The 23,245-nt window shown below is 53.4% G+C and overlaps 10 protein-coding genes across 10 annotated transcripts; 4 read left to right on the plus strand and 6 right to left on the minus strand.

Moving 5' to 3' along the window:
- Positions 1-669: 669 nt before the first annotated feature.
- J4E85_001003 (uncharacterized protein) lies at positions 670-1,552 on the minus strand (the record flags this gene model as incomplete). Its single annotated transcript, XM_051465291.1, has 3 exons — positions 670-891; positions 991-1,286; positions 1,390-1,552. The coding sequence occupies 3 exons, from the start codon at positions 1,550-1,552 to the stop codon at positions 670-672; spliced, it is 681 nt and encodes a 226-aa protein (XP_051331812.1).
- An 848-nt stretch (positions 1,553-2,400) lies between these two features.
- On the minus strand, positions 2,401-4,198 carry J4E85_001004 (uncharacterized protein; the record flags this gene model as incomplete). The annotated part of the gene is made up of 2 exons (XM_051465292.1): positions 2,401-4,103; positions 4,177-4,198. The coding sequence occupies 2 exons, from the start codon at positions 4,196-4,198 to the stop codon at positions 2,401-2,403; spliced, it is 1,725 nt and encodes a 574-aa protein (XP_051331813.1).
- Positions 4,199-5,847: 1,649 nt separating this feature from the next.
- On the plus strand, positions 5,848-8,277 carry J4E85_001005 (uncharacterized protein; the record flags this gene model as incomplete). Its single annotated transcript, XM_051465293.1, has 1 exon — positions 5,848-8,277. The coding sequence occupies one exon, from the start codon at positions 5,848-5,850 to the stop codon at positions 8,275-8,277; it is 2,430 nt and encodes an 809-aa protein (XP_051331814.1).
- A 768-nt stretch (positions 8,278-9,045) lies between these two features.
- On the plus strand, positions 9,046-10,314 carry J4E85_001006 (uncharacterized protein; the record flags this gene model as incomplete). Its single annotated transcript, XM_051465294.1, has 2 exons — positions 9,046-9,514; positions 9,590-10,314. The coding sequence occupies 2 exons, from the start codon at positions 9,046-9,048 to the stop codon at positions 10,312-10,314; spliced, it is 1,194 nt and encodes a 397-aa protein (XP_051331815.1).
- A 281-nt stretch (positions 10,315-10,595) lies between these two features.
- Positions 10,596-12,447, minus strand: J4E85_001007 (uncharacterized protein; the record flags this gene model as incomplete). Its single annotated transcript, XM_051465295.1, has 2 exons — positions 10,596-11,719; positions 11,769-12,447. 2 exons carry the CDS (start codon positions 12,445-12,447, stop codon positions 10,596-10,598), a joined length of 1,803 nt encoding a protein of 600 aa, XP_051331816.1.
- Positions 12,448-12,833: 386 nt separating this feature from the next.
- Positions 12,834-13,441, minus strand: J4E85_001008 (uncharacterized protein; the record flags this gene model as incomplete). The annotated part of the gene is made up of 2 exons (XM_051465296.1): positions 12,834-13,368; positions 13,419-13,441. 2 exons carry the CDS (start codon positions 13,439-13,441, stop codon positions 12,834-12,836), a joined length of 558 nt encoding a protein of 185 aa, XP_051331817.1.
- Positions 13,442-15,810: 2,369 nt separating this feature from the next.
- J4E85_001009 (uncharacterized protein) lies at positions 15,811-17,652 on the plus strand (the record flags this gene model as incomplete). Its single annotated transcript, XM_051465297.1, has 6 exons — positions 15,811-15,960; positions 16,013-16,083; positions 16,133-16,246; positions 16,302-16,384; positions 16,440-17,170; positions 17,221-17,652. The coding sequence occupies 6 exons, from the start codon at positions 15,811-15,813 to the stop codon at positions 17,650-17,652; spliced, it is 1,581 nt and encodes a 526-aa protein (XP_051331818.1).
- A 2,612-nt stretch (positions 17,653-20,264) lies between these two features.
- MSRB5 (Peptide methionine sulfoxide reductase B5) lies at positions 20,265-20,932 on the minus strand (the record flags this gene model as incomplete). Its single annotated transcript, XM_051465298.1, has 2 exons — positions 20,265-20,620; positions 20,674-20,932. 2 exons carry the CDS (start codon positions 20,930-20,932, stop codon positions 20,265-20,267), a joined length of 615 nt encoding a protein of 204 aa, XP_051331819.1.
- Positions 20,933-21,482: 550 nt separating this feature from the next.
- On the plus strand, positions 21,483-21,926 carry J4E85_001011 (uncharacterized protein; the record flags this gene model as incomplete). Its single annotated transcript, XM_051465299.1, has 1 exon — positions 21,483-21,926. The coding sequence occupies one exon, from the start codon at positions 21,483-21,485 to the stop codon at positions 21,924-21,926; it is 444 nt and encodes a 147-aa protein (XP_051331820.1).
- A 696-nt stretch (positions 21,927-22,622) lies between these two features.
- On the minus strand, positions 22,623-23,231 carry J4E85_001012 (uncharacterized protein; the record flags this gene model as incomplete). Its single annotated transcript, XM_051465300.1, has 3 exons — positions 22,623-22,706; positions 22,733-23,128; positions 23,178-23,231. 3 exons carry the CDS (start codon positions 23,229-23,231, stop codon positions 22,623-22,625), a joined length of 534 nt encoding a protein of 177 aa, XP_051331821.1.
- Between the last annotated feature and the right edge of the window lie 14 nt (positions 23,232-23,245).

Below are 23,245 nucleotides of genomic sequence, written 5' to 3' on the forward strand. Positions count from 1 at the left end.
ATCCTTCCGAAGTCAAAAAGACAAACTCGGTTGCTAAGAGCGTTCATCCGCCAGAGGCCAAATTCGCGTCCAGGTTGATCCATTCTTTTGATCCCCACTTATCGTCAAGCGCTTTGTACCGTAGTGACAATGACAAAGCATTCACGCACTACCCACACATCCTTAACAATGGACATTGTGCAATGCAAAGTAAACAGCTCCCTTTCATGAACCACCTCATCAAGATACCCACATGCGTGCACTCTCACGGTCACTTACGGCATCTTACATAATTTCGCCTCATTTCACCCCAGCATCATAACGAAGATGCCCCAGTGGACATGTGAAGTGTGCCGCTGGCCCAACGAAGAGAACGCTGAGTCTTGTACACAATGCGAAAGATCGACACGTGACGGTAACCCGGGTATGACAGAGGGCGAATCTAGCTCGGAGGAGGAGCAACCTGAGACACCGGCGCAAGATGAAGTGCCGCAGGAATATGAGCTGCCGGATGAGGAAGGTGAAGAAGTGGGGGAGAATGAGGAAGAAGAAGGCAATGGAGACGGAGGCTCATGAAGAAGAAGACATTACATCCGCCTGGACAACAAGAGTGTAGTACCTGTTGCGAACACGGTCGGAGGTATCATCATCCGTCCATCCACTCTCCACAGCCACAACTCTACCAGCATTCTACAGCAACGACCAAGCCAAAACCACCGCGACCATCCCAGTTCCCACAACAGGACTAAGTCTCCCCGCCGCACCAGTCGGCGCAGGCGACGCCGCCGCATCCCCACCTTCTTCCGTCACAGAACCCACATTCGCAATCGCCACACCACTGACATCCGTTCCATTCTGGCACTGATCATCCGACAGCAACTCCGCCGTAGCGTTGAACATGATATCCGCGCACTGTCAGCTGTTAGCTTTGACCCTCCCATCACAACTACCCCTTCCCCCACGCTCTCTTCTCCTCCCCGTTCCCAAAACACCAAGGCTCGGAAAACTCACATTATACAAAGCACTCCCACTATGCCCCAACTGAATAACCTGCACGGTAGCCATCAACCCATTAATCCGCTCATCATCCAGCCCACTGTACCCCGCCGCCTTAAACCCTTCTTCCAGATTCGCTTTCCCGGTTTCCTTCATGCAGAAGACGCCGGCGCCGGTTTGGTTGAACATCTCCAAGAGGGTGATGTTGAAGTTTGTGGCGTTGCTGCCGAGGGCTAGGTTCACGGAGGTGAGGGCTGAGGTGTGGGATCCGTTGATTATGGTGGAGCCGCCGGTGGGGGGCCAGAGAGTTCCTGGGGGTGGTGGGTTAGTGGGTTGGGAATGAGGGATGTGGAGGAGGGGGGTTTGGGGGATGGGGAGTGTGTTGAGAAGGGAAGGGAGGAATGGGATGCGTACGGTTTGCCATGTCGGTTGTTTCGTTCACATTGGCGCAGGGGTAGATCCATTGGCTAGCTGGCTCTTCGAAGGAGCTACCGCGCCATGTGGGTGCGAGGAGACGGAAGTGAGCGTTTGCGCCCGCGGCGAAGGCGGCGACTGTGAGGAGGGTGGTTGACAACATAGTCGCGGTGACAGGTAGAAGGTGGTGCTGCAAGTAGGTTCAGTCGTAGGGGTATGAACGAGAAGGTGTAGAAGCGATCAATTCACTCAACCAGCAGCGTACAGCATCTGACATGCAGCTGCCAAACCCTTTATACCCACCCCAACATCCAACACACCTTCCTCTCCAGCGCCTCCGCATCCAATTCCACCCACCTACCCGCATACTAACGGAACCTCAATCCCTCTATCCCGCTGCCAAGCAAGCACGTAGAAGCCTTTCCTCGCCTGACCGCGACCACGGCATTGGGAAAGATGTAAGATCCAATCAAAGGTAATAGTTTCGGTCGAGGAGTCTGAAACCGGTGTGCATCTATCCACTCATGATTGTAGCTGATTGTAGCGAACATGTTGTGGCGCGAGCTATAGCTGCGACCCTGCATACGGACCCCAGGATAATGTGCTCAAGTGAGCAAGTTTATGTCTTGGCGGGGTTGGACGGCTTCGCGACGAACCTCGAGCTGAGCGGAAGCGGAGATGAGATGATGGCACGCCGCTCATGGCTGAACTTTGGGGTGAATACAATGAATGCGAGATCGAAGAGGCGGGAAGCTGGTGTCGGACGTGTCGTGGAGTGGTTCCGGAGCTGGATGTAGAAGTCGCGGGAACGCTAGCACCAATCCGGCATGGCTTGAGATGATGCGTGGCATCTGGGTACTGCAGATCAACACGAACACGCACAGAAAACATGAAGGTCGTAGATGAACATGACTGTATTGCAAGGTCTGGTATCATAAAGACTCACTAATCAAAAACTCCATACCCAATGCCATTCCCAATGCCCTGACCCAAGCGCCAAAGAACCATTCATCAAAACATGCTACTTTTCTTCTTCTTGATCTTCTCGGCATTGCTCTCACTCTGTGTTCTCAACCCCCAGAAACTTTTCTTAGCCTTGGCAACCGGCTTCGGTAGTCCATTGCTGAAGAAGCTGCTCTGACTAGCAGCGGGCCGATGTTGTACAGGTGCTTGCAGGTACACACCTTGCGGTTGCTGCATGCGCGGGGGTTGTGCGGGAACGGGCGCAGGGCGGGGCGCTGGACTGGGTCTTTGGTTCTGCCATCCGCCCTGTACGAGGGGTGAGGAGTGTCGCTGAGGCTGTGGGGACGGGCGCTGGAGGAGGTTGGACTGGTCTCCGAACTGCTTCTTTAGACGCTCTGTCTCCTTGTCGATTTCAGCCTGTTTCCGGCGTCGCTCCTTCTCTTCGCGTTCCTTCTGCTTCCGCTCCTGCTCGAGGAACTGCAGCGTCTTGCGCTCTTGTTCCTCTTCCTGTCTGCGCCGAGCTTTTCGGTTTGCTTCTTCTTGTCGCTTCTGCTCGCGTGCCTCGGCCTCCACTTGTGCCTTCAATCGCGCAGTCTCGGCGTCAAGCTCCCACTGCGCTCGTGGATCTAACCTTGGCCCTGGCTGCCGTTGTTGTGTTGGGCGCTGCGGTTGAGGCGGGCGCTGCTGTTGAACAGGTCGTTGAGGTTGGACGGGTTGTGGAGGCTGGCTGGGCCGGGCCTGGTTGGTAGCTAGCGGTGGAAGTGAAGAGCGCTTGGTGGCATTGTTGTTGCTGGTATATGAAGGTGGAGGTACTTGTGCGTTCGCGCCAGCACCGCCGGCAGGCTGAAGGGCGACCTTCTCGGGTGGGTATTGCGACGACGAAGGGGTGTAGGCTGGCGGTGGAGGAGGCTGTGGTGTCATGACTGGGGCTGTGATGTTCGGGCCTTCGAGCGGCGATGAGCCCTTCCTCGCGCGCACCCCCGCGCTGTTCTTCCGAATGTTGGCATTGATGTGAAACTGGTCATTCAGATCGCTGAAAAACAGATCGCGTATTACAGCGGCCCCGATGAGCAAAGCTACCTCCAGCCCCTTGTAGTCCTCAATTTCGACGCGGTAGAGGTTGGACTCCATGATTGTGAGCTCTTTCAGGCCAGAGAACAGGGCAACGGCGATATCCGGTTCCTTGCTCTTCTTGACCTTCTTGCCGGTGGGATCGGTCGACTTGCCCGTCATGTAGCATGTCATGTCCTTGCCCAGCCTGCCCTCCTTCCGCCAGGCAAAGTTGACTTTGGGTGTGTTCGCATCGCTGCCGGGATCCGCAAGGCTACGATCGAGCGTAGAGTTGCTCGGGGTCCTGAAGGTGACCTGGGGTATGCTGAACTCCCAGCTGACGGTGCTGCTCCACTTCGCTGTCGAGTGCTTAACGACAACGCGCGAGTCGGGGTTGTAGAGTTGGATAGCGAATTCGGTGGGGTAGATGGGCTGGGGCGGGGGCGGCACTCCGCCATTCCTGCGGATCTCCTCTTGGGACAATGTTGGGTGCGACCATCCCGGCTTTGCAAGCACTTCGCCGTACAGCACCTCGGGGTTGCGCGAGTCGAACAAGGCTACGGCGTATGTGTTCTTCGCCTCATGGGAGGCTGGGTCGACGTGGTGGAGGGCATATTGGGCCTCGGGCTCGGAGCCGTTCTGGGTGAAGTAGAAGGATTCGTGGTGCTTGAGCTTGTCGGTCGAGGCCTTGAGAAAGAAGGCTAAAGAGTGGTTAGTACCACTACCGCTATTGATATGGCGATTGGCCCGGATGGCTGGGCTGGGAACACGTACTGGGGAGGTTCTCGTCTAACATTGCGTCATGTTATACCCGTCTGTCTCCTGCGTGTGGTTTGTGATGTGACCAGGTGCCTGGAACGAACGATGAGCTGGCAGGTTAGTGGATGTGCGGCGGCGGCGTGGACATGTTATGGCTGGTCGACCGGATACGCGTCTCCCATGAGGCTGTACGCACATCCCTGCAACTGCGCCGGGAGCCGCTGCCCAATGACGCTGATCTGCCCCGCTTATCCGCTATTCTTGGTCAAGTCAGCCTCGCGCGAACCGTTCTTCGCGCATCCACGTGCTGCTCTCATTTTCACTTGTTCATTCGTATATCGTACCCTTCACCATCCCACCTGTCATTGGACGTTCGTACGAGTCGACCCTCTGATCTATGTCGCCAAGTAGGCTTGTGGCATGTTGACGATGCTTGCGCAATGCACCCCAGCGGCGTTTCATCACGGCCCGCTGCACAGCCGACCGAGTGATGACCGCAGCTCATCGACATTTCCAAGCTCAGCGCTATAGCTAACGTCGCTTGCTAGTCGCCTTGCGATCGAGGCTTGTCAACGGTTCACCAACTTGGCATCTTCGATTGCCCTGGAATTACGACACGCCTACGCGTCTTTTGGCCAAGCAGCACGCATGCGTCTCGCAAGGCATGCTCCATTGAGATCGATATCCACCCCACAGAGGCGGGGAAGCGACTCTCGGCCCAATGGAAGCTTCAATCTTTCAACGGATGCACAAATTGTCAAAACTCAGACTCCGCTTACCAACGCAGAAGTGCTTTCCTCCGACCATTGACAGCTTGACGGTAACGGCTATCTTTCTTATCATCACTAATCACGGCAACTCTGCGTGAGTGCCAGAGCAAGAACACGTACTCACCCTGCCACAGTGTGTCTCTCAAACGCGAGGGCGGGAACAAAAACAAAGCAATGAGAACAGAACAATGGAGCACAAGCGCTTCATAACCCCAGGACCGTCTAACCTCCTCTAACCCTCATCGGTTTCATTTGCCTCTCGCCACCGCGTCCGTTCAACACAGAGTACACATACCAGATCGTTTCCTGGCTGGTGTATCCTACGCCTTGCATGATTCATTCGCAAGACTTGAACGTCGGAGAGGTCTCGGAAGAGCCACACACTGGCGACTTCGGCCCTACAAAGTTCACGGGGTGGCTTTGTGATGAGGACGTTGATATCGAAAGAGCGATCTATTAACCGCTACAGCTCACCCATTTCACCACCAATGCACCGTACTGGAGCGACTACTTGAGCATGGTTCTGTACCCATAATCGCGAATATACTACGATAGGAGCTAGAACACTGCGCGGAAAAGTACATGTCTTGATCTCTTTTCGCGGATCTGGATGCCAATTTGGACGAGGAATTATTCACACAATGTCATCGAAACAATGTAACAATGGATGGGGCAAGAGGTCAGACACATTCTTATTCGGGAAACATGTATTCACTTTTATTGAGACGTCAGATTCACGAAGTGTTTGACGCACGCGATTTTCGACTTGGTTCCGCGCTAGCTGCTATTGTCCAGCTGGACCCTGATCCTACGTTTGCACCTTCCACCGACTTGCATTACCACATATTGCGACATCACTTGTCAACGTCCGCAGACCAACTATCCTCACGTGTCCGCTGTATCCACATCACCAGTCATGACTGAACGAGCACCCGCCGCCGACGCACGCCTGCAGCAGGTTCTGGAACATGTCAACACCACTACTGATATCGGCACCGTCGCAGCCGAGACAACTCCCTACACTACGTTTACCAGCGCAGCAACTCTACCAGGAAGCAGGTTCTCTAGTGCTGCTACATCATCGATTAAACACGGCAAGTCTGGGTCGTCGGGACATGAGGCGGTCCCATCGACAGCCGAGGTGACTACTCAAGGACACGTCTTGTACCGCAGCGCTGGTATACAAACACTCCCACCAAGCAATGCCGATGGTTTCCGCCAGATCTACGATCGCGAGCCTACACACCAGGAGCTCGTCAGCAAAATTGGATCTGCCGCACTTGGTCGCTACAAGCCGGGACCATCAGCGCACGACGTCGTTCAGAGCGCGCCATTTCCCGCTCCAGACGTTTCCAATAGGCGTGCAAACTGTGTCACCTCATCGTTCCAGACCAAGGATGTTGCGCAATGCAAGAAGGATCTTCTAAAAGCAAAGGTCAAGGCATCGCTGTTAGTTAACAAACAGCGCGACGCAGCTCTGTCGGCAGGATACAAGGTCTGGTCGGAAACAAGAGACGACTACGTCGTACACTCCGAGCAGCTCGACACCAGTGTTCAATTTGATTACCAAGGCAACGCGACAAACGCGAATGTTGACGGCCTTTCCCTACCCAACATCTACGGCGAAGAGATCGAGCCGCGCCCTGCTGTCACCTATCCAAAGCGACTCTCGAATCGCGGGACTCCAGAGACAGAGGCTGGGGTTGACGTAGAAGCAAGAGGGCATACCTTCAGCGCAGCTCCAAGTCTTACGCCACCACCAACGCCGCCCTCACTCGCCCAACACGACGCCGATGCCAACGGGAGCACACCTCAGCGCATTTGCACTGTCGAACCTTGCATACCGAGTGAGCAGTCTGAACCACCGTCGATTGAAGATTACGGCTACGTTCAACTCGTCCCAAAAGAAGCCAGAAAGCAAGATGTGGACGGGGACAGTGATCAGGAACAAACGCGACAGAAGAGAAAGAGGTCAGAAGTAGGCGAGGAGGACCTCATGGAGGATCAAAGAAAGAGACGGGCCGTCATTGAAAGCAATGAGGGGACCGTCATGGTGTTTGGCGGCGAGAGATTTGCGGATGAGTATATTGTTCACAACGCCACAATGTCGAATCATACGATCTCAGACACATCATCTCGATCGCCTTCTAACACAAGCAAGAAGAGGAAGTCTGTCGACCAATGCGAGCCTGAAGTAACTACCAGACCGCCAAAGCGCTTCAAGTCGTCAGCCATTCTCGCCGATCCTTCCCCTGCCAGAACGGATACTAAGACAGACCGTTTTGTACAAGACAAAGATGGCAGTGTGTCGCGCAATGACGCATCGACTGCCAGTATCAAGTGCGCACAACGCAACGAAGCTCCTGGGGAGGCGAAACGACACCGTGCTCGATCGATTTCTCCAAATCGGCCACGCGAAGGCCAACATCACTCCGAGGATGATCGCCACTCGCGCAACTTACGAAGAGATCGGGAGCCCAGACGTCGAAGCCGATCTCCCGCTTCTAAACACAATGATGATCGTTATAGGTCAAGAAGCAGCACCAGACAACCGTCTGAGAGTCCATACCAAGAAGGACGTCGACTCCACATGACAGAGTCGCAGCCGCGTCAGACAGGCCCAACACAAGGTCTTGCCAAGATTGACGCAACAGAGCAGAAAGGAACGGAGAAGCAAGCACAACGCTCAAGTGACTTGGACGACACAGTCCTAGCACGTAAGAAGGAAGACGACAGGCGAATGGAGCGAGCGAAGCAGATTACCGACGAAAAGCGAGAGAAGCATCGTCAACAGGAAGAAGCCGAGATACAGCGGGCGAAGCAGATCACCAACGAAAAGGTGGCAAAGCGTCGTCAGCAGGAAGAGGCCGAGATACAGCGAGCGCGTGAAGCAAAGAACGAACGGAGATTGGAGATCGAAGAGAAGAAGCGAGCTCAAGAGGAAGAGTCCCGTCGCCGAGAAGAGGAGAAGGACAGGCAACGCCGCCGCCGCCGTCGCGGAGACTCACAAGACAGGAGCAGCAGCAAACGTGCGACAGTAGTGGAACCACCAGCGGAGCCAGCTGCGCCGGTCGACAGATATGCACTGGCACGAGAAGTTGAGGCACGACGCCGAGAAAAGATGTTTGCAGCGCGTTCTACTGGTGAGATGGACAGTCGAGCACATGAACGGTCAGCTGTCACAAACAAGCGTGGCAGTAGATTAGAAGTAGAGCCAAAGAAGCCAGAAAAGAAGGTGGAAGATGACAAGGTAAGTAAGCCGAAAGCGAAGCCGAGACCGAGTCGGACTGCTCGCGGAGAGATTGAGCGTTACGATCCGAAGAAGAGGTTTGGACGTGGTGAATAGAGCTTATCTCTAGTGTTGAGGTGGGTACAGTGCGGTGGTATGAGCATCATGACATACAAGGGAAAAACTGAACGCCCCGGAGCCTGCGTCGCTGTTGGGCAACCGACTTCGCAAGCTTTTATCTTGATGTAGCCTGCAGACCTGTTCAGTTTTTTTCTTATATAAGGTGGGATGGTGTCTGAGAGAAGGGTTGAAGGGTGAGTCTCTGTCATTTGGTTTGATGGGTCTGTGGAGGTAGATATATAGTCTTCTGATAGTATAAATACATAAACATTCCAAACGCTTAGTAGAAATAAGCTGATTGTATATCATATGGACCGCAAAGTCGAGCTTCGAAGTGGGACTTACACAACGCCCTCCCTACTCCAGCTCTTCTCGACCAGTATTGTCTACGTTCGAAGACATAGTATTCGTTGTGCACAATGTGTAGCGCTCCTTCAGTTGTTGATTCAGTGACAGGGCGTGTGCTCGTGACGCCCACCAGTCTGTCCATGGGCTTTTGCCCGCTTTCACCTCCATTCACTTCGACTTTTGCGACCCTTCGCTGCCGCCGGTCACGCAGTATTGAGGGCGCTTGGGACCCACACTAGCAATACGCGGTCACCGTCGTGTTCCCATCCCACAACAGCCTCAGCGTCTCCCTTGTCGTCCGCTACTCGCGAGCAAGAGTACACCCATACCAGACATCTCGCGAACACCCATCACACCACCCTATCTCTGCTTCTATTATTGACAAGCAAGACACCTCCATCATCACTTATCGCCAATATGGCCTTTAAGCGCACCCCCAACGACCGCACCCTCAACTCCCGCGTCTCCAAACCCCACATCACCTACCTAAACGTCCATCTCAACCACGAGCCACACACAGCAGTACGAACGACAAAGAAGCGCGACCAGATGCTTCGCCGAATAGACATCCTACCCCCTCGTCTTACCAGCCCAAGCTCGATGCACAAACCCTTCGACACTCGCTTCGCGCGACATAAGTCCACATGGCGGTCCATAGCGCATGGCTTTGTGGAGCAGCAACAAGCACGGTTGAGAGAGGCGGAGGGAGACGAGATGGAGTGCGGATACGATACTATGGACCAACTGGCCGCGTTCGAGACGAGCGGTGGGGTGTTTGGTAGTCCGCCTGCTTCGGCCGCGTCGTCACCATCGTCGTCATCTCCAAGTAGCGATAACTCTGGAAGTTCGGCAACATCTTGGAGCACCGCGTCGACCTTCAGTGCGAGTACGCCTGCCAGTTCGATAGTCTCACAGCCCAGCGTGGCGTCCTTCAGTACTGCTACAAGCAACTCAAGCGCAGACAACAGCGATATGTCCTCTCCTGAGGTCGACATGATCGACGCTTCCGACGAGTATGAAAGCCATGTCGCCGCCGCGCCCACAGTTACCACTGCCCCCATACCCGCACCACCATCCTCGCAGCCGCCACAGCCCGTGACCACGGCGTCCATCGCCGCGGTCAACCCATCCCAATTCTCAAGCTTAGGCTACTTACCATCTAAACCCTTACCAACCGAAAAGGCGGCCGCCAAACCGCGCTCAAAAGCCCCCTCTCTACCCCCCAAATCCGCATCCAAACCCGACGTCGAACTAGGCATGGGCTCTTTCTCCGCCTCAAAAATCACCTCCTCCTCTACCCTTGTCTCCGCTTTCGCCAACCCCCATTTCAAGCAATTTTTCGCGGACGAGATGAAAGCGCTACAAACCTGCCTTGAGAAGAAGAAGAAAGGGATTCGTGGTTCTGATCTCGTCTATCTTAATAGGTCGCTGAAATGGGTTATTGATGCGGCGGAGGCAAAGTGGTTTAATCCCGACATTGACTTTGAGAGCGATGATGTGGCGGATTGGAGGGGGAAGTTGAATGTTTTTATGGAGGTTTTGGGGGGTGTTGTTGGAGAGGGTGGGGGAGATGGAAAAGGGGATGGGGTTGCGAAGGATACGAAGGAGAGGATTGAGAAGGTTTTTGAGTTGTTTGCTGATGAGGAGGGGGTGAATGGGGGGTTTGGGGAGGAGGCGGGACTTTGAGGTTTGTGGGCTACAGTGGTGGGGGAGGCTTCTTGAAGATTAGCGATGGTGGACTGAGATGTATACGAGAGCATGATTTGCGCTTAAGAAGCTGCCAATGAAGGAGCGGGGAGGATATGAGGTGGTTGTGCATTGCAGGTAACAGCCTGTGAAAAGCAACGTAGGCATAATAGATGGTGGTAAGGGTGTAGGACAGGAGTCCTGGAGAGATAGTAGCTGCCAGGTGGTGATTGAATCTTGTACTAGAAATGAGATTTCTGGATGCATTGACGTCTACATTCTCAATCATACTCTTCCTTCTCCCCTTCTAGCAGTATCTCGTGTCCATTCCCTTCTTTTACGCCCTGTGCGAGCACCCATCCAGCGATGGCTACAGCAGCCATACACCACCATGCCAGTCCGATCATGCCCATATCCAGCCCCCTTCCGAAGATCCATGAGAAGAGTATTGGCCCCACGGTGCGGGTCAGACTGGATACCGACTGGCCTATGCCATGAACTGTACCTAAGACCGATGGATGCGGACTGACGTTGTTGATGAGAATAGCCGTACAGGGCAGAGCGAATGTACGGGCGAGGACTTGTATGAACAAAGCACATGTAATAGCGATCCATATCCAAGGTCCGCTGACACCATCAGGTGGGGAAGTCCAGCTGGGAACTAGACTCAAGAAAGGAGCGGTCGTGTACATCACTGGAAAGAGAACGAGGAAGATGCGATAGCAGCCCACTGTACCTAGACGATGCGCAACTCGTGGGTAAACGAAGAGTTGCAAGGGTATGCCGATGACACCGATGATGGCAAGTGCGATACCGATACGCGCTGGAGGCATGGCGAGACCACCGGTAAAGAATAGGCCGTGAGGTGTGAACCCAGGGGGATATGGGTGACTACGGTCGAAGCGAGGCGTGGAGAGATGAATAGTCCAGAGGCCGTTGAAGGTACCTACGTGCATAGCAAGAACTCCGTGCGCGCAGAGCGTTGTGACGAGGTTGCGAGTCCAGATACGACGGAAGGGTAGCTGCTGTCTGACGATAATCCTCGACTTGTCAAGACTAGCAGATGATGGTGCATGTACCGATGTGGGTGTGGGTTGTAGCTCAAAGTCATCCTCCGGTACAACGTTGTACCCTTCTTCAGATGCGATGTTCTGGCGAAAGATCGTCCGACATATCCATCGGCCAACGCGGAGACCTGGATCGGGCCTATGCTTGCAGAGTTCACCTGTCTCTTCGAGGAAGAAGAGAACGGCAAAGGATGACAGGCATAGGAACACAGCGCTCGTGAGATTGGGTAGGGCGTAAGGGTATCGCTTCATCCAGTGTACGCCGTCTTTGCCACCGAAAGTGGAGTTTGGCCCGAAATAAGAAGGGTAGCTGGCAAAGGGGTCTGCTAGCACACCGCCTGTTGTTGTCAGTACGTTCTTCTACGTAGACAGCCCGATGATACTCACCCATTATAGGTCCGACCAAGACGCCGACGTTGAAGATCATAGGCAAGATCAAGAAGGCTCTACTCTGGTACTTCTTTTCCTTGATGATCTCACTGATCATAGTCCTCATCACACCAACATTTCCGTTCAGTATACCACCAAGACATCTAAACGCTACTGCCATGGCGAAACTGCGCGAGAAGCCAAAGCCAATGATGCTAAGCATTGTGCCAAGAAGCCCAAGATAGATCGTCCTCTTTCGGCCACCGTACTCTGCATCCGAGAATCGACCCCATAACATTGCGGTCATGAATTGAGTCGCCGGAAATGCTGCGCCGATGATGCCAGCTTGGTACGAGATGGTCGACTCTGGGAGTGATGGATCGAAGGATTGGAGCTGGTAGTAGAGATATGCGCCCAGCGAGGTCTGAGTCAAAGGTTCGGAAAGACGAGCAAGCATCAAGACGAAGAGCTGGTCTTTCCGAGGCAGTTCGCTCCATGACACCGGTTGGCTCTTAGGCTTGTCTTGTTCGACGTCGTCGATATCGGAAGATGTGGTATTTGCCCGGGTGTCGACATGCAGGTCACGCGACCCTATCCTCTTTTTCTTGACCTCGTCTCCATCGTCAGGTGCTATTGCATTCGCGCCAACGCTTGATGGCAAAGGTGTGACATCGTATCTTCCGTGGTCGAGTCTCATGAGAATGGAAGAAGTGCAGATGACGAGTCGCTCTGTAGCGAAGAAGCGATTTTGGGAACGACGAAGAATGGGTACGCCATTATCGCTATCTCAGGACCGTTGTTAGCGCCCGGAACCAGAAATGTGCCGTCCCAAAGATTAGTGGTGCCATCTTATTGGTGAAGAGATAATGGGAAGTGTGGGTGGTCGCTTGCCTGGAGATGTCGGAGTTTAATGTTGCGTCGCCACTTGGCGGGGTAATCCCGGCGGCTTAGGTAAGCGCATCGCAAAATCCCTGTCGCGCGAGGGAAGAACGAATATGGCACTTGCATATCAGTTAGGATGGACGCTACGGCACAAGCCCATGGCATACAACACCACATGCTCAGAAAAGATACTCTTACGGTCTACGCCGCCGAAATCTGCCATTCTTGTTTGATCATGATCTTTTGCGACTCTTGACTAGCAATAGATGCACGCTCCGCTCGCTGACCTCTCATGCAGTCCATCCTGGAGGGTGGGAGGGTCGATTTTCTGGAGCTCTCCTGACCCCTTAAGCGGTCTAGTCTTGAGGGTGGGAGAGTATCTTCTTCGGAGTTTCCCTCGACTGTTGTGGTGGCGTATGCATCCGACGGCGTCAGCTTCAACGACGAGAACTTCGACTTCGATCGAGTACTCTTCGTCAGGGACTTGAGTTCATAACTGCCGCCTGACATCCCACTACCTCCGCCCGTTGTTCCCTCACGTAAGTATCCTAGGGATACCCCTTGTGTCATGAATCCTTGGGTAAAGCCTTTGAGGAGTGGAGTTGTTGCGGATATGAGGTTGAACGAAAGAAGAACGCTTTGCCAGGCGACGGTCGGGACGATGCGAATGGCTGGCTCACGACTCTCTATGAATTTGGCATACGCGAGGAAGTGCATAAGAGCGAAGACAACGTTTCTAAAAAGGTGTTAGTGTCGTCGCCAGCTCGATCCGGTGTTCATACGTACGGTATCCTCGTAAAGAAGGCCATCACAACGATGAATTTACTTTTGATCGACATTAGAGACGAGTGGAAGCCTATTATCGGCAAGGCCATGATGATTACCTCGGTGATCATGTCACCGATAGTAATTGCTTTTAGCCAGGGAATCTAACAGGTCAGTGTTTGTGCAGAAACATGTGTGGATCTCCCAGGGGGACATTGACGGGAATGCTACCAAAGATGAGGCACCACTCATGCGAGCTAGTACAGCCTTTCGAGGGAGACGGAGGTTAGACTCACTGAATCGACGCAATACTCGTCACCAGGTCTCGGTATGACGGTATCGACTGAACAATAGGTCGTGGTTGCAATGGCTCCAATCAGGCCCAACACCACTACGATCACCCCGGTACCAATCGCTAGTATGGAGACCTTGACGTTCCGGGCGAACACAGACCGAATGAGCATTAGGATAGAGACTTTGGAAAGTCCGAGTGCGATGAACAGCAAGATCCGACTCGTAAAATAAAGCTGACAACATCCAAAGTGTTAGCGCACATCAGCATATTGGATGGAGTGGAGGTAATAAAGAAACCTTCGGCTAACCTCTTGTGTTTTAGATATCTCTGCATCTTCTAAGATGCTATACGACTTCCCGAGACCATTCTTCAGCGCTGAAAACAAGAAGGCCCACATGCTGAACGCCAAAAGCTGTGTTGACGTCAGCTTCGGGTCATACTGATAAAGGCAGTAAAGGTGGGGGGCAACGCGACGCGTACATGTGCTACTACGACGACAAAGTCGTCCCAGGTATGCGCTCTCCATTTCGTGAACCCGAGACGAACTGCGAGTACCAGGACCGCATAAATCATGGAAAGAAGCGTGACGACCCAAAGCGTCGCGCCCCGATCGGTGGTCGTGATGCGGGCGAAGCGGTTGTCCGACGCCCTGGCCAGGAGCGAGGAACTGGATGAGTACGCCATCTGTCGCGTGAGGCCAAACAGACTGGCAAAAAGGCGTTATAAACGACTGCTATGTTGCGCTCGACATGCAGTAATAAAGTTCTGGACACCGTTGGTTGTTGGAAACATGTCGGGCCTCAAGGAACAGATCTTACCGTGTCGCTCATGTCCCTCCATCACACTCGACAACGTGAGGCGCAAGAGTGATCCCGAATACTGGGTCGCCTACCTTGGCTCCTGATAGCCGCTCGCCTCCGGGACTTTGCCTGCATTGGTCGCCAAGGGCTGGGATGCCGAGATGATGATACCCAGCATCCAATCCCGATCGATTTTCCCTCGTGCGCAACCGGCCGAGCACTGACCGAACCGTGCCGTGCCTGTATATAGAGAGCAACAAGTATGCAGTACGGCCCTACTGTACATACATAAAACGAAGAGGTCGGAATTCCCGCAGCCCGCTCCCACCGGGTATTTGGGGCTGTACGGGAGACGGCGAGTCTGTCATAAGACTCTCGGTGCTTCTCGCGTCAGAGATTTACTGCGCGCAGTAGACAAGATCACGTTAATATGTATTCGGCTCGCGTCACTCGTGGAAGTATTTGTGAGTCGCATCGGCGTGGTCTGATTGTTAGCTCGCAATGCTGTCCTCGAGTCCTGACACGCGCGGCCAGCGGCCCGGGCTGACTCAAGCTTTTCCCTGCGCTAAAGGCCTGAAGTCTCCAGAAGCCCACCAGCCGTCCCGTCGGCGCCACTCACCCCACACCATCATTCAGAACAATCTCTCATTTCACATGTACCACTCCACTGTCCCCATCTTCGATCTTCGCATCGTATCTCTGGCTGTATTCCACGCATGGCAGTTTCACGAAGATGTTGCAGATCAACATGTCACTGTGTCATCATGCTTGCAGTCGCCAAAGACGATGTTCCCATCCGGTTAAAGCTCCGACGCAGGAGAAATGCAGTCGAGCAGCCATCCCACGCGAGGGCTTCCCGACCCGTCAGGATGCTAGACTAACGGCAGTTCTGCGGCGCAAGCCGGTGCGCAAGCCGGTCCTTCTGTGACTGCCATTTCTCTGCGCATAAGCGAAGAGCATCTAGATCCTACAATACGTGCTGCGGAGCATACTGAACCTGTCCAGTGCGTCCAGAGAGTCCCACTGCCACATGAAAACCTGCGAACACGCGAACAAGCTCGCGGCATGCGCCAGCCCCCCGGTCTCCAATCTGATCCTCCAGATCCTTTGATTCCCAACATTACGTACCAGATACCCTGCAGTGTCTCCAAGCGAACGAGACAGCTGAGCACGTTTGCTCCACCCAGCGCCACCCTCTCGAATGGGATAGTACGTCCCGCAGCAGACATCGGAACCACCCTGTCGAATTTCTTTTCTTCTGATTACTGGTTACCGACTACACTCCTCTATCTACTTGTGGCATGCACGCATCGCGACAATGAACGACAGCATGATGAAGGGTCCTTCGGAGGCGATCGACTCTCCCAACAGCATCGAGCTGGCGAACCAGACTGCCGTGGGTGAAAAGTATGGCACGCATAGTGATGAGAGCGATATGGATCGCATGGGCAAGCTGCAGGAGTTGAGAGTATGTTGCAAACGCCCGCCGGAGAGGTTCCGATAGACTGACAAGAGATCAGCGGCAATTCAAGTTCTTGACCATCTTCGGCTTCGCTGTACTCCTTGGCAGCACATGGGAATACGCATTGATGTATGGTACTGTTCCTCGAAGACGAAGAAGACTGCTGACGTTGCTGTAGTGGTATCGGAATCTCACTCTACAATGGAGGAGCTGCCGGCGGTATCTGGTTACTCGTCGTCGTCTGCTTCGGCATGTTCTTCGTCACGCTTTCATTGGCAGAGATGGTGTCCATGTAGGTGACTGTGTGATGAATCGAGCATCAGTGCGTCCCGCTAACACAGATAAAGGGCCCCAACAGCTGGTGGGCAATATCATTGGATATCGGAACTGGCTCCAAGGAAATATCAGAAGATACTCAGCTACATCACCGGTATGCTATATGTCGCTGAACACAATGCGTATACAGTACTGACGGATCATCTCAGGATGGCTGTGTGTCATTGCATGGCAAACAGGTATGGCTGGTACGGCCTTCGCGGTCGCCGATCAGTTCACAGCTCTGATCGTGCTGAACAAGCCATCCTATGTCATCCAAGGCTGGCATAGCACCCTTCTGTCCATCGCCATCACCACATTCTCGATCCTGTGCAACACTGTTCTCGTTAGGAAGCTTCCTCTGCTGGAAGGCTTCGGACTCGTCCTCCATGTGTTCGGGTTCTTCGCCTTTGTCGTAGTACTCTGGGTCATGGGCGAGCGCTCAGATGTCACAACCACATGGACTCATTTCGAAGACCCCAGTGGCTGGGGTAATACAGGTCTTGCGACTCTCGTCGGTATCCTTGGCCCCATTCTTACCCTTGGAGACCCTGACTTGGCCGTCCATCTCGCTGAGGAGGTGAAGGATGCTGCGTGGGTCAGTCCTCGAGCCATGGTATCCACGGCCGTCGTGAACTACTCATTGGCTTTCATCATGACCGTCACTGTCTTCTCCACTCTCGGCAACGACCTCGACACGCTTCTCGCCACCCCGCTTGGTCAACCATGGATTCAGATCTTATTGAATGCGACGGGATCTATCGTGGCCACGAACATTCTCGTAGTACTCATCTGCTCATTGCTCATGTTCAGCTCGGTCAACCAGGTGACAGCTTCATCCCGTCAACTCTGGTCCTTCGCCCGTGATCAAGGTCTCCCATTCTCCAACTGGTTCGCTTACGTACGTTCATCCTTCCCGCTTCCTGATCCTTTCGCTAATCTTAACCCTAGGTACCACCAGGCTGGGACATTCCCGTCAACTCCGTCATCGCAACCCTCGTAGGAACCGCACTTTTGAGTTTGATCAACATCGGCTCCGCCATCGCCTTCAACATCGTCATCGCGCTAGGCGGACTCGGTATCTTCACTGCCAACATCATCGTCATCGGCTGCATGATCAGGAAACGTGTCCTCGGAGAACCACTCCTTCCTTCTAAGTTCGACCTTGGCAGGGCGGGCCTTTACATTAACATCATCGCCATCACATACCTGTCTCTGGCTATTGTGTTGATCTGCTTCCCCGAGGTGCCAAACCCGTCTTTGGCAGACATGAACTGGTCCATAGTCATGTTCGCGGTTCTTGTTGTCTTTGCAATGGGTTACTACTACGTAATCGGGAAGGACAAGTACGACGGACCAGTCGAGTACGTCAAGCGTCAGTGAACGCTTCCAAAATTCTGGGGATATTGAATCTACGTAGCCCCGTAACCTTCATACCTATATCTTTGTACATATATACTTTCTACTCATCTAGACTTCTTTCCAAATCGAAATCCTCTCCAAAACAACTCCTGCATGCCAAAAGGTTTCCTTCGCTCAGTTGCGTCACGCCGCCGCACACCCAGCTTCAACACCCACCACGTAACCCCAGAATAAGCGCACGCGTATACCAGTATCGAAACCCAAATTATAAGAATGGTCAACCACACCAACCTACCTACTAAATCCAAGAGCACGTTGTCGGATCCAATCGAGAAGTAAAGTCGTATCGCACGACCCATAAGCTCTACTCCAAGGCCTACCACGAAAACCCGGCTGCTTGCGTATATATCACGCCGAAACACCGCGTCCATGAACGTGAGGAAAGAAGCCTTGGTTAGCACATAAACGTCCTCGTCTGTGAGGGTGCCCTTGGCTAGCGCTTTCACGGCACACAGTGCGCGTCTGCGCCATTTGAGGGGGGTGAGGATCTCAAGGTGGAAGTCGTGGTGTTGATCTATGTGAGTTATCCATTTTGTATGCACCAACCAACGGAGGAACTTGACTTCGAGATTTTCGTCGCCAACCGAGGGTTTCAGCGTGGGATGGAGGTGGTGGGACCAGTAGGGGCACGATTGGGGTGCGCGGTTGATCCATTCTGTGAAGCATGAGTGGCCGATGATGTGGCCGCAGGGATGGAGTTGGATTGCTTGGCAGCCTTCGGGGTCGTGTGGGGAGTAGGGTGTTTTGCAGATGAAGCATTCGGCTTCGGGGACTGGGTTTGGGAGTGGCGTGTAGGTGTATGTGTATTGGTCGTTGAAGACGTTGCTGAGTCGGTAGCGTGACATGATTGCGGGTTGCAACGGTGCATGTATTGATGGGTTGCGTACGCGGTTTTACACTCGTAGTCGGCTAAGGTAATCTGGGCAGTGTTGTTCAGATATGTGAGAGAGTAGTGTATCTGTTTAATGGTGTAGGCATGCACTGTGAATTACTGTGCTGAAAGCAGGTGGACTAGTGAATTGTATGCATGATTATAGTGAAGATTGCCGAGAGGTTCTTTGCCTTAAACGCCACTAGGGTATACAAATCTATCGTTGGGTGTGAATGACAGTCATCAATCTATCAGTATACATGCCCATAGGCCCCAATATATCCTGAACGAACACAATCCTCGCAATCAGATCCGCAGCATTCTCCCAAATGTCTAATACAAAGTAACCTCCGTGACCCATGCCAGAAGCGGACCCAACGAAGTGCAATCCACATCCCCTGACTCTAGTCCATATTCAGGATTCCACCCATGAACACGTCCAACCTGACCACCACGGCGAAGTCCGCCAACTTCCGGTCCAATCATTCTAGCAAAGCACATATTGGCTGACTGCTCCATGGAAGCTGGACCCTTGTGGCTACCTGACTGACCCTGAGACACTGGATCATACTCGATGCACAAACCCTTTATAAGGTCCCGGTTCTCGCTATGATCATCCTGCACGACACGGTGATCTGTTATGAACGAGTCCGCCGACGAAGGTGATCCTGGAACATACTTGGCAAGATCGGTAGGATTGGGTTTCCAGGTAAGACTCTCTCCGTCCATGAGAAGCCAGATAAATCGTGGCTTGGGCTCATCGGCAGGGAAGTAGAGGGCTCGAAAGTGTTTTTCGCTTGGCCGGGTTTGAAAGTCCTTGAAAGTGCTGCAGATGGTATCATGCTGTGGCGCGTCTTCTTGTCGACAATTTTCGGAACAGTAGCCGATATTGCCGCATCCAGTACATGCGGTAGTCCATTTCTTCATACACATGGCGCAACCGTCGACTTCATCGGTCCTATGGCAGTCTTCGCTGTTAGATGTCATCTTACCTTGGAGTGTCTGTTGTAGACTGGATGCGTAAGGAAGTTGATAGATATAGGAACAACTAACGTTTGCTATCAGCGTCGCGTGACGAGCCGTGTGATGAATCCACGGACGCACGCCAACTAAGGAAAAAACTAAACAGGCCTGCAGCCTACATTAACTTAAAACCCTACAAGATAGATAACTTAGCGTTAATGTAGGCTCTAGACTTGTTTAGTTTTTTCCTTGTATAAGGTGGATGCATTAGCTTGCTTGTCCAGCTAAGTCAGCCAAAAAGAGCAAAAAAAAGAGGAAAAGGACAGAAAGAGCGGCATGGGTTCGAGAGTCCCCATTTCAGATCTGGGGCAAAAAAGAGCAAAAACATACAACAGCGGGGATTCGCTAGTGGTCACCCACCTAACTACTAATCCGCCGGTATCATGCTTGTATATGGCTGAGCGGACGGGAAGCCTAATTTTCATGATCCTATGGTCGTATGTATCAGTTTAAGCAATCTGCAGCTTCATATAGCTGTCTGAGGTGACGTGGGGGCTCAAGTAGCTGAATCGAGTCGGTCCTAAGATGAAGAACGCCATGCCAGCAACCACTGCACGTCATGCGCGAGTTTATCAAAGCCATTGATCAACGTTGTCTCTCATTTCGTCGTCACTAATACACTTAGCCCTACACCCCCATATATACACCACTCAACTCATCTAATCCATGACCCAGAAACTCAGTTCTTGTCATCAGGGCTGAAGTTGATCGACACACCGTTGACACAGTGTCTCTCATCTTTGGGGTTACCGAACCTCTCGCCCTTGAAGATATGTCCCAAGTGACCCCCACAGTTATTGCAAACAATCTCCGTCCTCATCATGCCAAGACCAGGATCAGGCTTCTGTCCCACGGCGCCAGGGACGGCATCCCAGAACGCGGGCCATCCGCAGCCAGAGTCGAACTTGTGGTTTGCCTTGTAGAGGGGCGCTTCGCAGCCGGTGCACTTGTAGACGCCGGCGTCGGGGTAGTGCTTGTCGAGTGAGCTGGAGCCGGGCATTTCGGTGCCTTTCTTTCGGAGGATGCGGAATTGCTCTATCGTAGTGTTAGTGACCGTGCGCTGGTAGTTGGGATAGGTGCTGTTGTACCTGGCGATAGCTGTGCCTGCCACTCGCCCTCGGGCTTTTGAACAGGGTAGTTTGTGTTATCCGCCATACTGCTAGAAGATCCGAAAAGGGCGCCCAAGAAGGGGATATTTGGCATCGAACGGTAAATGACTGCGCGCTGTGGCGTGTTGTAGATAGTGCGACCGAGCGTGCTAGCAGGACTCGATCGGATAAAAGCGCTTGTTGTGTTGGTGACCGTGTGGAAGGCGCGGAGGAATGTGGGGAAGGAAGGGAAGCGCATATGGATTCGTTCTACGGGAAGGTGGTGGTGGTTGTTCTGGTGGAGTATTTGTTCGTCGGCGGATTGGAGATGATGCGGAGGGGTGGCGGAGAGCTTCCGCCACCGAAGCTTTGACAAATCGAGTACATGGCGTCATCAATGTCGCGCGCCATCAACACCATCTTTCGTGCGACATCGTGATTAACGCGACTTCATACCTCCCTGGGTAGAGTCTCTTATCGTGTCTGATTTCGGATCTAATATCTTGTGAAGCCTGAGATCATGCTGGGTCGACTTGTTGCCGCAACTCGGGGTTCTCGGCGCGCCCATCACGGCCTATCATCGCATATGTTCCTTTCGCATTCGGGTGTTCGGCACTGGCAGGTGGCAGGATGCATCGATGATACGATGCTGACTGCAGATGTGGGCCAAGGCTGACTACAACTCGCTAACATGTATTGTGAACGTTGTGCTGCACGCCTGAGCATCGTCAGATTGCTGTATCCTGCGAACAGTCCACGTACCTCAAACCTTACACACGCTGGCATTGTGCGTGTTGGCCGCCCACGACATGGATTCTAAGGAAAGCGAGCAGGCGAAGGAGATCGTGGCATCGACCCCAACATCATCGAGCACAAATCCGAGTCCAGACCCAGACCTACCAATATCCTACGAGCCCAAGCCTTCACGTAAGCCACCGCCGCAACATGGCAAAACCGCAACTGGAGCACCCGTCAATCCGCAGACTGCTTCTGCGCTCGCACAATCGCGTCACAAAGGCAGCGGCGTCCCAGCATCAACCCTCGCCGCCCTCATGGCAGAGCCCGAGCCTGAGCCGGACACCAAAGAAAAGAGATCGCTGCGCGAGCGCTGGAAAGACTGGAAGGAGAGGAAATCGTATGACAAGAATGACGAAGAACCGGCATGGCAGATGCGCGGAAGCTCCACGCAATGGAATGTTTTTGGTTCACCCGTGAGCGAGGGGAAAATAGAGAAGGGTAGAGGTTGGAAATAGGCGTATCGAGTAGAGGAAATCTTAGTAAGTCGTCTTAAATGAGTGAGGGGAGGCAGATGCTAACGAGAGGATGTAGGTGGGGTAGAAGCCGAATGATTAGAGCAGGAACCATGATGGCCGATGGTACATCATCACTCCTTCCTCAACATCATCGAATTTAGCCACACAACTTCCTTCCTACGAAATCATCATCCCGCTTTCCTTTCCTCAAATTACAACGTCACAACCCCACATCCCACCAAGTCCCTTTACTTGAACTGCCCCTCAACATCCCCCATCGGCCCCATCGCCATCTCAACCGCCCTCCTCGTCGCCCCATCCAAATCCTCCTCCTCCATCCCCAACACCCCATTATCCAGACCCCCCTCCCTCTCATAATCAGCCCCCTCACTCCTCCAAACCCCCGCATAAAGCGCCTTCGCAAACCCCAACATCTTCCCTTGCCCCACCTCCCTCATCCCATCCTCAAACCTCTTCTCCACATCCTCGTATCTGATCGTCCAATCCGCATCTCGCGTCCCGAGCACCCGGTGTAAACTATCCAAGATATCGCGTTGGGAAACCAGGAAGGAGGAAATGTAGACACCTTCGTTCCTCCACTTCTCCAACGCGACACCATCGGTGGCATCTTGACGATGCACGGGAAGAGACAACAACCCCGCAACAGCCCTCCCACAAGCGTCCCACGTACTGACATTAACCTTCTTCATCCCGTCTCCATACATCGTCACGCTCCTCTCGCGGATCCGGAAGCCAAACCACGGTTCCCCCATTGCGAGACTGAATTCGTACCAGAAGCCGCATACAAGCGCTGTGTAATCGACTCCTGGGGTACTCTTCACATCATCAATGAAACGCTCGAAGTTGGCGGGTAGTTCAGCCTTGCAACTGAGTGCGCGGTCGCCGATGCCGTAGCCGAAGTAGTTAGGCATGATCCAGCGGATTTTGGCAGCTGCGGCGCAGGACACGATGCGGAGATGGAGAGTCGGTGGGGCGCGTGCGGAGAGGGTTATGATGAGGAAGTCGTGGTTTGAGAGGGCGGAAGTGAGGGCTGCGTCGTTGTCGTAGTCGACCTTAACGACGTCGAGGTTGGGGTTGGTGGGAAGCGTGGCGGTGCTGGCATGTCGGGTTAGAGCTGTGACTTGGTGTTTGCCCGCGCCGAGGAGGTGGGTGAGGATGTGGGAGCCGACTTGTCCGGTGCCCTGATGGTGTCAGTGGGATGGATGGAGGATGGGATGTGGAGGGGCCTACGCCGATGAGGGCGACTTTGCGGATGTGGGTTAGTTCCTGCGTTGCGGAAGACATTGCAGATTCAGTAC

This window comes from Alternaria conjuncta, assembly GCF_024043145.1.
Source record: "Alternaria conjuncta strain BMP 0040 chromosome Unknown scaffold_1, whole genome shotgun sequence".
NCBI classification, from domain to species: Eukaryota; Fungi; Ascomycota; class Dothideomycetes; order Pleosporales; family Pleosporaceae; genus Alternaria; species Alternaria conjuncta.